Source organism: Oratosquilla oratoria, chromosome 12 (genome assembly GCF_046742065.1).
Source record: "Oratosquilla oratoria isolate Oo_2021 chromosome 12, ASM4674206v1, whole genome shotgun sequence".
Lineage (NCBI taxonomy): Eukaryota > Metazoa > Arthropoda > Malacostraca > Stomatopoda > Squillidae > Oratosquilla > Oratosquilla oratoria.
The window spans coordinates 6,367,913-6,383,766 of record NC_134788.1 but is presented as its reverse complement, the minus strand read 5'-3'; the positions used below and the strand labels follow the sequence as shown (position 1 = coordinate 6,383,766).

General features: G+C 41.4%; 1 protein-coding gene and 1 long non-coding RNA gene across 4 annotated transcripts in view; both read left to right on the top strand.

The window, feature by feature from the left end:
• Positions 1-15,854, top strand: part of LOC143030923 (uncharacterized) — a 311,312-nt gene that overhangs the window by 84,281 nt on the left and 211,177 nt on the right. For all 3 annotated transcript variants that reach the window (XM_076194184.1, XM_076194185.1, XM_076194186.1), the window contains one exon: positions 744-850. In XM_076194184.1, coding sequence (XP_076050299.1) covers positions 744-850 — 107 coding nt within the window. The remainder of the gene's footprint in view (positions 1-743; positions 851-15,854) is intronic.
• LOC143030926 (uncharacterized) lies at positions 11,743-15,360 on the top strand. The gene is made up of 2 exons (XR_012966951.1): positions 11,743-13,135; positions 13,185-15,360. It is a non-coding gene; the product is annotated as an uncharacterized LOC143030926 (long non-coding RNA).

The window sequence follows — 15,854 nt, the reverse complement described above, 5'->3', positions numbered from 1 at the left end:
GGGATTTCTTCCCATCTTCTCCTTTTCTGCATGAGGGGACAGAGAGGGGGGGGGGGTCACCGATGTAACCCATTAAACTCCGATGACAAGATTCTTGTCATTTGGTCAAATAAAACAAAAAATCATAAAACACCAAAATGTTTGATCAAACACCAGAAAAATATGACGTCAGTCCTTGCGAAATGCCTTTTTGACTTTGGCTACCCCTCTTGTAAAGGGGGAAAAGGTGGGAGGGCCACCATGTAATGAAGCAGTGGTGGTAAACCAGTTTCAGATACTAGGCACTGCTGGAGAGGTGCTGTGCCATGCTGCATTGCCTATGACCCAAGCAGTAGGCAGTTGACTGAGATAAATTTTCACCTTCTTTAGAAGAGGAAAGGACCTTTTGATATATGTATATATATATGTAGTTACAGGAACTCAAAGGTTATTTGATATAAACTACATATGATTTAATGTTTTCCAGGAGTCAAAAAGGTTATTATAATCATACGAGACCTCATCAGAACATATTCAATAGTAATTTAAATTAAATTTGACAAAATCTACAAATAATTGATCTGCTTTTATACTATCAATCTTGCTGTTACATTAAATAATGTGTATTCAGTTCATTGTTACTGTCATTTACCACTGACTTGGGTTTAATGCTTTTTTTTTTTATTATTATTATTATTATTATCATTATTATTATTATTATTATTATTATCATTATTATTATTTTTTTTTTTTCTTCCATATAGGAAATGAGAACGGGATCCCATAGTCGTGTCAGTACTGTAGGCCAAGACCGTTTAGGCACATCCAGTGAGTCGGGGATCTTCTCCTCCATTGACCAGGAGGGCTCTGGGTAAGTGTGACCTACATCATAGTAACATAAATATTTTGTTGCCTAACTATACTTTACACTCGATAAAGGATTTGTGGGAATACACCATTCCAGCTGTTACATACAAGTATATTACTGGACTAGTGACTTAGGGAGAGATTGACACTCGGTGTGGCTTAAGCGCTTTCTTCAGGTGGTTACTGGTGTGTCGGCCTAAGGACTGACATGACGTGGTCCCCCCCGTGGGGGACCGAACGCGAAGGCCTAGTAATGTGCATACAAAGGTATTGCTCAACTGTATGGGTGTGATACAGTGTGAGAATCTAGATGACTGTGTAGCCTGCCTGCTTGGGGCAGGCTATATACCCAGGGCTGATCTGACACCTTGACCAGATGTGACCTAATTGGGGTGACCCATCCTAACCTTCGAGCATTGAGTCAGGTCAGACTACCATACAACTTGCAAGCATCACTTTGCACCTACAATCATACTTGTGGGGTACATGTGTACACCACACAGCCATGGCATTCCTCAAGGAAGCAGGACTGCTCAGCCAGGCAGTCAAGGGGACGAAAACAACAACAACAGTGTTCCATCTTGTGACATGGATTAATCACAAGACAGTTGAAGTTCTTAAACAAAATACATTAAGTGTACCCAAGCTCTGTATATGGTTTACATAGGAATTTAGATATATGCTGACCTAACTCAATTTTTTCATGTTTTTGAGACACTGAAGAGGATTAGTTTACATAGGTGAGTGAATTTGGTAGGATTTGTTGGGGTGGGGGGGAGTTGGAAGTTAGCGGATCAAAGAGTAAGGTATGGGAGCACCCAGTAATGGAGAACATAGCGAGAGAATGGAGCAGCCAGAATATCATTGATACTGGATTACAGGTCACTACTAGGGATAGATTGCATAGACAGAAGAGGTCTCTTGATTAACCCATTAAACTCCGATGACAAGATTCTTGTCATTTGGTCAAATAAAACAAAAAAATCATAAAACACCAAAATGTTTGATCAAACACCAGAAAAATATGACGTCAGTCCTCGCTTCGCGAAGCGAGGACTGACGTCATATTTTTCTGGTGTTTGATCAAACATTTTGGTGTTTTATGATTTTTTTGTTTTATTTGACCAAATGACAAGAATCTTGTCATCGGAGTTTAATGGGTTAAGGATGGGAGGGCTTTTAAGGGGTCATGGGAACAAATTAAGAAAGACCACGTGTCCAAAGGTTGTGGAAAAAATACAGTTTTCTTTACAAATACATAAATACTTGGAATAGCTTAGAAGGTGATATAGACCAAGCTGGAACAATACATGAATTAACATCTAAATTTGGTAAATGGAAGTCCAGGATATAGATTAAGTTAAAACTATTCTAGAATAGATGGGACCCAACAGGAGTTGCTCCTTTTTAGAGTACCACAGTTAGGTAAATACATGAGAATGGATATACACAAAAAGAGAAAACTGTAGGAAGTGCCCTGAGAATATTACATACATATACCAAGGCTTTTTCCCCCTTACAAGGGAGGTAGCCAAAAAGGAAAAGGCATAAAATCGTTCCCACCCATTCCATCCCTGAATACACTCCACACCCCTCCACCCTCCCTCTTATCTTACCACCTCCTGGATGACGGGTCATCCCTGCACCTTGTCCACTGCCCTGGGTCAGAAGCAGTGTGGCCAGACACAGCACATCCACAGCAAGGCCGCTTCATTAAATCGGCGACCCCCCTCTCTCTGTCCCCCCCATGCATAAAAGGAGAAGACTGGGAGAAATCCCTTTGGGCTGCATCAAATTTTACTCACACATACTACCTCACCCACCATCCCCCCACCCATTCCATCTCATGCATCACAACATCATCCATATACAACCATTCTCCATTCACCCCTGTCTTCTGTCCTCTCCCGTCCTTCCTCAACAGACATTCTCCTCTTCCCCAAAGCCCCCTTCACCCCATCCATCCACCTCATCCTAGGACATCCCCTCATGTTCACTCCCTCCACATCTGCCTTCCATACCTCTTTTACTAGTCTTTCTTCACTCATTCTTTCCATGTGTCCAAACCATCCTAATACTCTTTCATCAACCCTATCTCTCAACTCCCTTTCCACCCCCATTCTCCTCACCTCCTCATTTCTCACTCTATCTAGCCTAGTAACCCCCATCATACTTCTCAGACACCTCATCTCAAACACATTCAAACTCCTTCTCTCTTCCTCTCGTATGTTCCATGTTTCTGCCCCATACAGTGCTGTTGGCACAATTACTCCTTCATACAGTCTCCTCATAGCATCCATTCCCAAATGTCTATTCCTCATTACACTCTTTAATCCACCAAGGCATTTACTTGCTTCTCTCAATCTACATTCTACCTCCACCCTCACTCCACCTTTTCCTGCCACATTTGCACCCAAGTATCTAAAACTATCCACTTCCTCCAGTCGCTCTCCTTTAATGCTCACTTTCAGTCTACTGCCACTTTCACCCCTTGTACATCTCATCACCTTACTTTTACCCACATTTATCTTCAGCTTTCTTCTATCACATACTCTCTCAAACTCTGTCACCAACTTCCTCAATCCCTTCTCCGATCCTGCCACAAGCGCAGTGTCGTCAGTAAACAACAGCTGGCTCACCTCCCACTTTTTCTGAGAATATTATGGCATGTAAAGCATTTTAGTTAACCAGTCTCTCTTGGTCGCCACCCTTTGAAGGGATTTTGTAGAGTGGTCTCGAGTAAGTGTGGGGTAGTATAATGTGTTCTGTTTCTTCTGTGTAGTAACTGCATCCAGGTTATTTGGTATCCTTTACACCTGCATTCAGAAATCCAAAATTCTCTTCAGAGGATATCATATGAAAATGATAGGTACACAGGTCTTTGTAAGAGCCCATCTCATCACATACCACAAGCTGAAAAACAAACAAAAAACAGGAGCATACCACATGATACATCCACACAAAATCACATTCACTAACTCAGATCACAAAACAAGCCCTCCAAGATAAAACTACCAAACTTTCTATGACACCAACCCCCCATCCCACCAGACATGAACCCCACAAAAATAAATCCTTTCCAAGAGAAGCAGGAACCATATTAGCATGCTTGTATTCAGGTCACCATCCAGCATTAAGACATTGCCAGCACAAAATAGGCCTGGCCACAGAATCAAACTGGCTAAGATCCAACAATCACACAGAGGAAGCAAAAACAGAATATCAGGACAATATAAAATTGGAACCAAGGAGGTAAAGAAGGCAGGATCCGAAAAAGATTTGGGTGTAATTATCTCAAACGACTTGTCCTATGATAAATAAATAAACAAAATTGTCGGAGAATCCTACAACTTGCTAAGATCAATAAAAGTGGCATTTACATATTTGTACGAAGAAATGATTAAAAAAGAATATTGGTCACATTGATAAGGCCTAGACTAGAATATACGGTGACATTGTGATCACCCAGTACCAAAAAGAATATAAAGAAAATAGAAAGAATCCAGAGAGCAGCAACAAAAATGGCATCTGCACTTTCAAACTTGTCATATGAGGAGAGATTGGCTAAACTGGAGTTACCGACTCTGGAGCTAAAAAGAGAGAGAGGGGTGACCTACTAATCATCTTCAGAATAGAGAGGACTTACTAAATTGGAATAAGAGAAATACAAGGGGACATGGAAAGAAAATAAAAAAACATAGCTACAAAAGAGATCTGAAGAAAAACAGTTTTCCACATAGAGTGGTGGACACTTGGAACAAACTGGACAATGAAATAGTGTGTGCAAAAACCATTCATGAGTTTAAGAGCAAACTAGACACTGCAAGATACAAAGGCGGGACACCACAAGCATAGCTCCCCTTCCTGCAAAATACAACTAGGTAAAATACCTCATCTTACACTGTCCCACACTAGCTGTTCCCAGACAACAACTCATTATTTCTTCCCTGAACGCCCTTTGGGTCAGTCTGGTGGCTGTGGGTCTGCTGCAAGAGAGACCTGTGGCAGTGGATTAATTGACTGATTGGTATCCAGTGCCAGGCCAATTTACCTAATTGTATTCTGTGGGAAAGGGAGCTATGCTTGTATTTACCTAGTTGTATTTTATGGGAAGAGAGCAATGTTCGTAGTGACCCACTTTTGTATCTTTCAGCATCCAGTTTGATCTTAAATTCTTGTATAGTTTTTGCACTCACTGTTTCTTCATTCAGTTTGTTCCAGATATCTATCACTCTGTGTGAGAAGCTATTCTTTTTCAGATCTCTTCTGTAACTATTCTTTTTAAGTTTCTTTTCATGTCCTCTTGTTTTTCTTTTATCCCACTTTAGTAAATCATCTCTATCAAGGACTTCCATCCCTTTCGTAATTCTGTAGCTGGTTAGTAGATCTCCTCTTTCTCTTCTTTGTTCCAGGGTTGGTAGTTCAAGTTTGTCCAATCTTTGTTTGTATGTAAATTTAGAGAGGGTTGGTGCCGTCTTTGTTGTTGCTCTTTGAATTCTTTCTAATTTCTTTGTTCTTTTTAGTACTAGGTGTCCATAGCGTCACAGCATACTCCAATCTTGGTCTTATCAATGTAACTGATATTTTCTTTACCATTTCTTCATCCATGTAGTCAAAGGCCACTTTCATTGATCTTAATAAATTGAAAGTTTCTCCGACTTTTCTGGTGCCCCACCTTTGTATCTTGCAACATCTAGTTTGTTCCTAAATTCATGTATGGTGTTTGCACACACTAGTGTTTCATCCAATTTGTTCCAGACATCCACCACTCTGTATGGATCCCCCCCCCCCTCAGATCTCTTCTATAACTCTCCTTTTTGAGTTTATTTTTGTCCCCTTGTTTTCTTCTATCCCAATTTAATAAATATCTATCAAGGACTTCCATGCCATTCATAATTCCATTTATGGCCAACAGATCACCTCTTCCTCTTATTTGTTCCAGGGTTGGTACATACATACATACATATACCAAGGCATTTTCCCCCTTACAAGGGAGTTAGCCAAAAAGGAAAAGGCATAAAATCATTCCCACCCATTCCATCCCTGAATACACTCCACACCCCTCCACCCTCCCTCTTATCTTAGCACCTCCTGAATGACGGGTCATCCCTGCACCTTGTCCACTGCCCTGGGTCAGAAGCAGTGTCGCAAGACACAGCATATCCACAGCAAGGCCGCTTCATTAAATCGGCGACCCCCTCTCTCCGTCCCCCCATGCATAAAAGGAGAAAACAGGGAGAAATCCCTTCGGTCTGCGTCAAATTTTGCTCACACATAATACCTCACCCCACATCCCCCCACCCATTCCACCTCATGCATCACAACATCATCCATACACAACCATTCTCCATTGACCCCTGTCTTCTGTCTTCTCCCGTCCTTCCTCAACAGACATTCCCCTCTTCCCCTCTTCCCCAAAGCCCCCTTCACCCCATCCATCCATCTCATCTCATCCTAGGACGTCCCCTCATGTTCACTCCCTCCACATCTGCCTTCCATACCTCTTTTACTAGTCTTTCTTCACTCATTCTTTCCATGTGTCCAAACCATCCTAATACTCTTTCATCAACCCTATCTCCCAACTCCCTTTCCACCCCCGTTCTTCTCCTCACCTCCTCATTTCTCACTCTATCTAGCCTAGTAACCCCCATCATACTTCTCAGACACTTCATCTCAAACACATTCAAACTCCTTCTCTCTTCCTCTCTTATGTTCCATGTTTCTGCCCCATACAGTGCTGTTGGCACAATCACTCCTTCATACAGTCTCCTCTTAGCATCCATTCCCAAATGTCTATTCCTCATTACACTCTTTAATCCACCAAGGCATTTACTTCTCTCAATCTACATTCTACCTCCACCCTCACTCCACCTTTTCCTGCCACATTTGCACCCAAGTATCTAAAACTATCCACTTCCTCCAGTCACTCTCCCTTAATGCTCACTTTCAGTCTACTGCCACTTTCACCCCTTGTACATCTCATCACCTTACTTTTACCCACATTTATCTTTAGCTTTCTTCTATCACATACTCTCCCAAACTCTGTCACCAACTTCCTTAGTCCCTCCTCCGATCCTGCCACAAGCGCAGCTCACCTCCCACTTTTCTCCATTTTCTTTAACCATCTCCAATCCCTGACCCACTACCCTTGCATTTACCTCTCGCACTACCCCATCCATGTATAAGTTGAACAGCCAGGGTGACATAACACATCCTTGACGAAGTCCCACCTTTACCTCGAACCACTCACTCTCTCCATTTCTAATCCTGACACAAGCTCTACTACTCTCATAAAAACTCTTGACAGCTTCTAGAAGCTTTCCTCCTATCCCATATATCTGCATAACCTCCCACAGTGCCTTTCTGTCTACCCTATCGTAAGCCTTTTCCAGATCCATAAAAGCCCAAAAAACATCCTTCCCCTTTCCTATAGCTTTCTCACATATATGTCTTACCACAAAGATCTGATCTATGCAACCTCTACCTGTCCTAAATCCACACTGTTCCTCACCAATTACTCCCTCTGTTCCTCTCCTAATCCTCTCAATCAAGATCCTCCCATAAGCCTTCCCAACTACACTTAACCCCTTCCATACGGTGCCGCACAAGTAGGCGTCATGGGGAGCGAGTGTATTCGCGAGGCTGCCATATCGGCGTCTTGATTATATTTATTGTAGTCGCCCCTCCATAATGACATTCTTTCTAATTCTTTTGTAATCGCATTTTCTATGGTTATCAAAATTCACGGGTGAAGAGAGAACGATCGATATAAGCGGTGACTATATTTTATGATGCGAGTATTATTACGACACGTCGTACGGCTGGCATTGGCTGCTGCCACCGAGAGTCTAAGTCCATGACGCCTACGTGTGCGGCACCGTATGGAAGGGGTTAACAAGCTAATCCCTCTGAAACTACTGCATTCACACTTGTCCCCTTTTCCCTTGTAAAGTGGAACTATACAGGCACTCCTCCAGTCCTCTGGCACTCTACCCTCTCTCCAGCAAACATTAAATAACCTCACCAACCAGTCCACCATCACTGTACCTCCTTTTTTTAGACATTCTGCATGGCATCCATCCAGACCAGGTGCCTTACCTGCTTTCATAATCTTAACAACTGCCTTCACTTCATCCTTCCTTATTTCTCCTCCATTCTCCTCACTCATCACTCTCATTTTCTTAGCATTTCCCACTGCAACTAACTTTCCCTCCCTATCCTCCTTCACATTTAGCAACTCCCTAAGATATTCTGCCCATCTTCCCATTACTGCCTTCTCTTCCATTATCATCTCTCCATCTGCACCTTATACCTTTTCTTCTCTACTTGATTCGCCTCCTCTTCCTCTCTTAATTTCTTTCCAAAACATCTTTTTATTACTTTCAAAAGTTTCTGTCATACTCTTACCCCACCTCACATCTGCTCTCCTCTTTGCCTCCTTTACCTTTTGCTTTATTTCTCTTTTCTTTTTCTTTGTACCTCTCATATGACTCCCTCATCCTATTTTGTAACCAATCTGTGAAAGCTCGCTTCTTCTCATCTACAACCTTCTTTGTTTCTTCATCCCACCATTCACTACCCTTCCTTCTATTTCCTCCTCTCCTTCTTGTTCCACACACCATCCTTGCACACTTTGTGACTCCCTCCTTGAACCATCCATATTCCTCCTCCACACCAAGCTCTACTCTATCCTTCACTCCCTCCCACTCCTTCAGCTTCTTCTTGTACTCCTTCTCCTTTTCCTTTACATTTAAAGAGTTCACTCTAAGCACCTCCCTATCTTTTGTCCCTTTCCTCTTTCTCCATCTATCCTCCACTCTCAACTTACCTTCCACCAAAAAATAATCTAATATTCCCCCACCCTCTCCCCTTAGCACATGTACATCCTTAACTCTTCCTATCATAATCCTATTTACCACTACATAATCTATCAACGCTCTATCTACCACCCTTCCATCCACCACCCTCTCCCATGTCTACTTATGTTTGACTTTCTTCCAAAACACTGTATTTGCTATCATCAACTCTCTAGACACATTTCCACCATCAACTCTCCACTACGATTCTTTCCTGGAACTCCACATTTCCCAACCACTCCATCAATTAGATCATTTCCTACCCTAGCATTAAGGCCTCCCAGCACTATTACATTGACATTTCTCCCTAAATCCTCTATGCACTCATTTAACCACTTCACTACAGGACTTAAATCTCGCGGGCAGCAGCCAATGCCAGCAGTACGACATGTCGTAATAATACTCGCATCATAAAATATAGTCACCGCTTATATCGATCGTTCTCTCTTTCACCCGCGAATTTTGAAAACCACAGAGAATGGGATTCAGGGCACATTTAGGAGAATGTAAAAACACAGGGGCGACTACAATAAATATAATCAAGACGCCGATATGGCAGCGTCGCGAATCCACTTGCTCCTCATGACGCCTACGTGTGCGGCACCGTATGGAAGGGGTTAAATCTATCCAAAAAGCCTCCCTTTCTTCTACACTCTTCTCACTGCCAGGCCCATATGCACATACAAAGACCCACATCTCCTTTCCCAGTTTCACCTTCATCCACATTATCCTTGAGGAAACCTCCTTCCACTCCACTACACGTTTACCTATCTCTTCACTTACCAGAATAGCCACCCCTTCCCTCCCTCGCCCTCTCTTCACTCCTGATAACCTCCCACTTACACTCCCAAACTTACACTCACCCTTCCCTTTCAACTTAGTTTCACTCAAAGCCAACACATCCATCTTTCTTCTCACAAACATACCACCTATCTCTTCCCTTTTACTCTCATCTGTACCACATCCACGCACATTAAAAGACCCAAACCTTAGGGTGCTGGTCGGAAAACTCCCATACCCTCTTATGCCTTTACTTTTTCTTTTAGGAATGTCCCCTGTGGGGCTACAAGGAGAAGGATGCCTAGTCCCACTCCCCGTCCCTTTCTTCTTGCCTCTTACGATCCAAGTGGAAATACTTGGTGGCAGTATTCTTTTCCCCCACCACAGGGTTGGTAATTCCAGTTTAGACAATCTTTGCTCATATGTCAGTTTTGAAAGTGTTGGGGCCATATTTGTCATTACTCTTTGGATTCTTTCTATTTTCCTTATATTCATTTTTGTACTGGGTGTCCATAGTGTTGCTGCATACTCCACTCTTAGTCTTATCAGTGTGACTAGTATTTTCTTTACCATTTCCTCACCCAAGTAATTAAAAGCCACATTTATTGATCTTAACCAATTGTAGGTTTCTCCAACTATTTTGTTTGTCTGGGGACATGTAGTTGGTGATGATTACTCCTAGGTCCTTTTTGGAACCAACTTTCTTTACTTCTTTTTGCACCAATTTTATATTATCCTGATATTCTTTTTTTTCTTTTTCCAAATTCCTTTATACTACATTTCTTAATGTTGAAGTCCACTTCCCACTTCTGACTCCATTCCCAGACCTTGATGAGATCTCTCTGTAGCGATTCACAATCTTTTTCCGTACTTACTCTCTTTAGTAGTTCATGTAACATTCTACACTTTCATCCATGTCGTGTACAACTACAAAATATATATATGTATAATCAAGACGCTGACGCCAGCAACCTCATGTACCCACTCACACCTCATGACACGTATGTGGGCGTCATCGTACCGACGTGGTTAAAGGCTATGGACCCTGGCTGCAAGGACTTGGTGCTTCATGCTCATGATGGGCACTAAATGCGCTTAATTTGCACATTTGTCCAACAGAATTTTCCCAGCCCCAGAGACAAAAGTCACTGGTATACCTCACTGTGATTAGCATTCCATTCTGCTGATCAAAAGCAATGCTTATTACTGGTCTTAGTATGTTAAGTTTCTTGTTAAATTTCTTTGTTAGGTCTTTAATGTATGGTCTGAAGTGTACATGTGCATCAAAAGTGAGGCTCAGGAATTTAGTTTTTGCCCAGTGGAAGAAGTTTACCATTCAGTTTGACTGTTGTGTTTGTTGTAGTTGTTGTTGTCATTCCCTAGACTGTCCCTTACAGGGTATATGTATTACTGGCATGCATAATTGTATACAATGCATTCTTCCATAACATGTATAGAATGGAGTGAAGTGTTACATCCTGGAGAATTATCTGTGATGCAGTCATCCAGCCTCCTCTGGTAACTTAGAAGGACAGGATGGTGTCCACACTGCAGCCTGACCAGGTAGATTCTGTCCTCTCAGGGAGAGAGGACTCAGAGGGATGAATATTAGGGTGTCAGGCATGCAGCTGTGTGTTGTCTTTCAGTTTGTTGATGGAGCAGTGAGCAATATGATTATGGATATGCTTCTGGAGGCAGGTGTCTGGTGGTTGTGGAGGGAGAGAGTATTTGTGTGTGATATAGGTATTTGGGTGCTGTATTGATGATTCTTGGCATGTAGTGTACTGGGTGTGCTGTGTTTGTGGAGGCTGCGGTAAGTGTTTGTGTGCCTTTCGTGTCAAGGTGACTGATGAATATTTCCTTGATTCATGGTTATGTGGTTGTTAGTTGTAATTGTTCCCTGTAATATTCATTTCATTCAACTTTGCTGTACTGTCATTGTCTGTCTTTACTTAGCTTCATTTGATTTTTCATTGTTGCTCCTCATTTGCTCAATTTATCTTTCCTGAATTCACTTTATTTTATCAAAAAGCCCAGCTTATGTAGTTCTGAAAATCTCCTCTCTTGTTTGGAATTTCTCTCTCTAAATATCTCTAATTCCATCATAACCTGCTTCATCTCCACTGTTAACAAGTTCTAGTCTATGTAATTTCTGACAACTCCACTTAAATTTCATTTCAATGAACACCATTACAACCTTGTGTCACCCAGCAATGTCACCTTCATTTTGATAAAGGGGTGTGAAATAAATAGAATTTTCATTAAAAATATATTTGAAATATGTATGTACAAAAATTGAGAATATTAAAAATTATATACAGTAAAATATACACATCAAGAGTACCAACAATGGGTACCTGCATGTAGTGGTCCTGCAAAATAGATAACAAAGCCACCCAGTTACAAAACTTGTCAATCCCTTCATCTCCATCAGGAGAAACAGCCCTGAGGGGGATGATGTTCAGTCTGCAGACTGGGGCCAAGATCTCTCTCTGTCAGCTTGGTATTTCTTAGACTTTTTCAACACATGGAGAGCTGACAACCAGTATCTGCTCCCCTTCCCCAACCACTTTCACCCGGTGACATGGACACAGTCCCACACTAACACAACATAGACTTCACTGAAATTTCTTCCTAGAGAGACCTTTGTGAGGGCCCAAGGACCATTGCCATCCACTTTTGGGCTGTGGGTTCTCCACTTAAAAGAACTAGAGGCAATAGGTATATACATAAAAAAATGTAAACAACACCTCAAATATGTAGCTGAAAATTCATTAGAAATATGAGAATATTCACAAAGTAAATTGTATATGTGTAACATTATTTATTTTATTTGTCTTTTTATTTTATATTTTTATTTATTTTTTATTTTTATTTTTTTTTATTTTTTCTTCAAGAATATATATGACTGAAATATTTTTTGATTGTCCTTTGAAAAATGTAGAGATGTAATTTCATGACTTATTTACTCTAGTTTTATGGTGTTTTTACTAGTGTCCAATTTACATTATATATCAAGTTATGTCACAACATTTAGAATTAATTGATGACAGTGGAATATTACTGTACATTGGGGCCTAGAAATTTGACAGGGTTATGGCAATTTTTAAGATGTCAAAACGCTATTTTTTGAAATGCGAATCACCACCTCTAGCTAAACAGACTGTTTGTCTGCTAAAATGAAGGTGAGTTGCACTTCAAAAAAACTATGTTTTGATGCCTTGAAAAACTGCCCTAACCCTGTTGAACTTCAAGACCCCAGTGTATTTTATTTTGAAGGCCATATCTCCATGTGTGCCTCCCTCCCCCTTTCCTTCAACCCCTCTCCCTCCAACCCCCTTTCTTTCTCTATGATTTGTTGAAAGGGAGGGGTAAGTTTGAGTTTGGGAGTGTAGTGGGTAGGGTGTTGGGAGTGAAGAGGGGAGGATGTCAGGAGTGAAGAGAGGAGGGAGAGAAGGGGTGGCTATATTAGTAAGAAAATAGGAAAGTGTGTGGTGGAGTGTAAGGAGGTTTCTTCAAGGTTAATGTGGATGAAGGTAAAACTGGGAAGGGAGATGTGGATTTTTGTAAGTGCATATGGGCCTGGTAGTGAGAAAGGTGTAGAGGAAATGGAGGCTTTTGGATAGATTTAAATGAGTGTACAGAAAGTTTAGGTAGAAATGTAAATGTTGGTATTGGGAGATCGGTGTACAGACAGTTTAGGTAGAAATGTAAATGTTGGTATTGGGAGATCTCAATGCTAGAGTGGATGAACCAATAGATGGAGTGGTTGGGAAGTGTGGAGTGCCAGTAAAATATTGTAGTGGAGAGTTGATGGTGATGTGTCTAGAAAGAGAATTGATGATAGCTAACACAGTGTTAAGGAAAAGAATTGAGAATAAGTGCACATGGGAGAGGAAGGTGGAGTGGAGGGTGGTAGATAGGTTTTTAATAGACTATATAATGGTACCCAGGAGAAAAGTAGGAAGAGTTTTGGATGTACATGTTCTATGGGGAGAGTGGTGGAATATCAGATAATTTTTTGGTGGAAAGTAAGTTGAGAGTGGAGAATAGATGGAGAAGGAGAAAAATGACAGAAGGTAGTGAGGTGCTTAGAGTAAACTGCTTAAATGAGAAAAAAGGAGAAGGAGTACAAGAAGCTGAGAGAAGAGTGGGAGAAGTGAAGGATGGAGGAAGAATAGGGATGTTTCAAGGAGGGAGTTGCATGGTGTGCAGAGATGGTGTGTGGAACAAGGAGGATGGGAGGAAATAGAAGGAAGGGTAGTGAGTGGTGGGATGATGAAGCAAAGAAGGTTGTGGAAGAGAAGAAATGAGCATTCACAGATTGGTTGCAAAATAGGATGAGGTACAATATGAGAGGTACAAAGAAAAAATAAAAATAAGACATAAGATAAAGGAGGCAAAAAGGAGAGCAGATGTGAAATGGGGTAAGAGTATGACAGAAATTTTTGAAAGTAAGAAAAAGATGTTTTGGAAGGAAATTAAGAGGAAGAAGAAGCAAATCAAGGAGAGAAGAAAAGCTGAAAAGTGTAGATGGAGAGATGATCATGGAAGAGGCAGCAGTAAGAGTAAGATGGGCAGAGTATTTTAGGGAGTTGCTAAATGTAAAGGAGGAGGGAAAGGTAGTTGCAGTGGGAGGAGCTAAGAAAAGGACAGTGATGAATAAGGAAAATGCGGAGAAATAAGAAAAGATGAGGTGAAAGCAGTTTTTGAAATGATGAGAGCATGCAAGGCATCTGGGTTGGATGGGTGTCATGCAGAGTGTCTAAAATAGGTAGGTACAGTGATGGTGGACTGGTTGGTGAAGTTGTTTAATGTTTGTCTAAAAGAGGGTAGAGTGCTGAAGGACTGGAGTTGCCTGTAAAGCTCAACTTTACAAGGAGAAAGAGGACAAGTATGGGTGTAGTATTTTCAGAGGGATCAATTTGTTGAGTGTAGTTGGGAAGGCTTATGGGAGGGTTTTGATTGAGATGATTAGGAGAGTAACAGAGGAAGAAATTGGTGAGGAACAGTGTGATTTTAGGAAAGGTAGGAGTTGTGTAGATCAGATTTTTGTGGTAAGACAATGCGAGAAATTTTTAGGAAAAGGTAAGGATGTTTTTTGTGCCTTTATGGATTCGGAAAAGGTTTATGATAGGGTAGACAGGAAGGAGGCACTGTGGGAGGTATTGCAGATATATGGGATAGGAAGAAAACTGTTTTGAGCAGTTCAGAGTTTTTATGAGAGTAATAAAGCCTGTGATAGAATTAAAAATGGAGAGAGTGAGTTATTTGAGGTAAAGGTGGGACTTCGCCAGGGATGTGTCATGTTGTCAAGGCTGTTCAATGTGTATGTGGATAAGGTGGTGCAGGAGGTAAGTGCAAGGGATGGGATTGGAGATGGTTAAAGATAATGGAGAAAAATTGGAGATAAACCATTTTTTTTTTTTTTTTTTGCTGACGACACTGCACTTGTAACAAGATCAGAGGAGGGATTGAGGAAGTTAGTAATGGAGTTTGGGAAGATGTGTGAAAGATGGAAGTTGAAGATAAATGTGGGTAAAAGTAAAGTGATGAGATGTACATGGGGAAAGGATGGCAACAAATTGGAAGTGAGTATTAAGGGAGAGAGACTGGAGGAGATGGATATTTAGGGGCATATGTGGCAGGAAAGGGAGGAGTGGAGGTAGAATGTAGATTGAGAGAAGTGAATATATTGGGGGATTAAGTGTAATGAGAAATAGACATTTGGGAATAGATGTTTAGATGAGATTGTATAAAGGGCTGATTCTACTGACAGCACTGTATGGGACAGAAACATGGAACATAAGTGAAGAGGAGATTAAATGTATTTGAGATGAGATGTCTGAAAAATATGGTAGGGGATACTAGGCTGGATGGAGTAAGAAACAAGGAGGTGAGGAGGTGAGTGCGGGTTGAAAAGGCATTGGGAGATGAGGTTGATGAAAGAATATTGGGATGGTTTGGACACATGGAAAGAATGAGTGAAGAAAGATTAGTAAGGGAAGTGTGGAAGGCAAAGGTGGGTGGAATGAACATGAGGGGGTGACCAAGGATGAGATGGATGGATGGGGTAAAAGGGGAATTGAGCAAGAGGAGGTCTGTTGAGGAAGGGAGAAAACAGAAGATATGAGTGAATGGAGAATGGTTGTGTATGGATGATACTGTGATGCATGGAAGGGAGTGGGTGGGGGATAGGGGGGTTAGGGAGTGGTTATGTGTGAATGATGTTTTGATACAGCCAGAAGGGATTTCTTCCCCATTTTCTCTTATTCTACATGAGGGGATGGAGAATGCTGAATGAAAGAAGCGGCCTTGCTGTGGATGTGCTGTGTCTTGTTGTATTGCTTCTGACCCAGGGCAGTGGGTGAG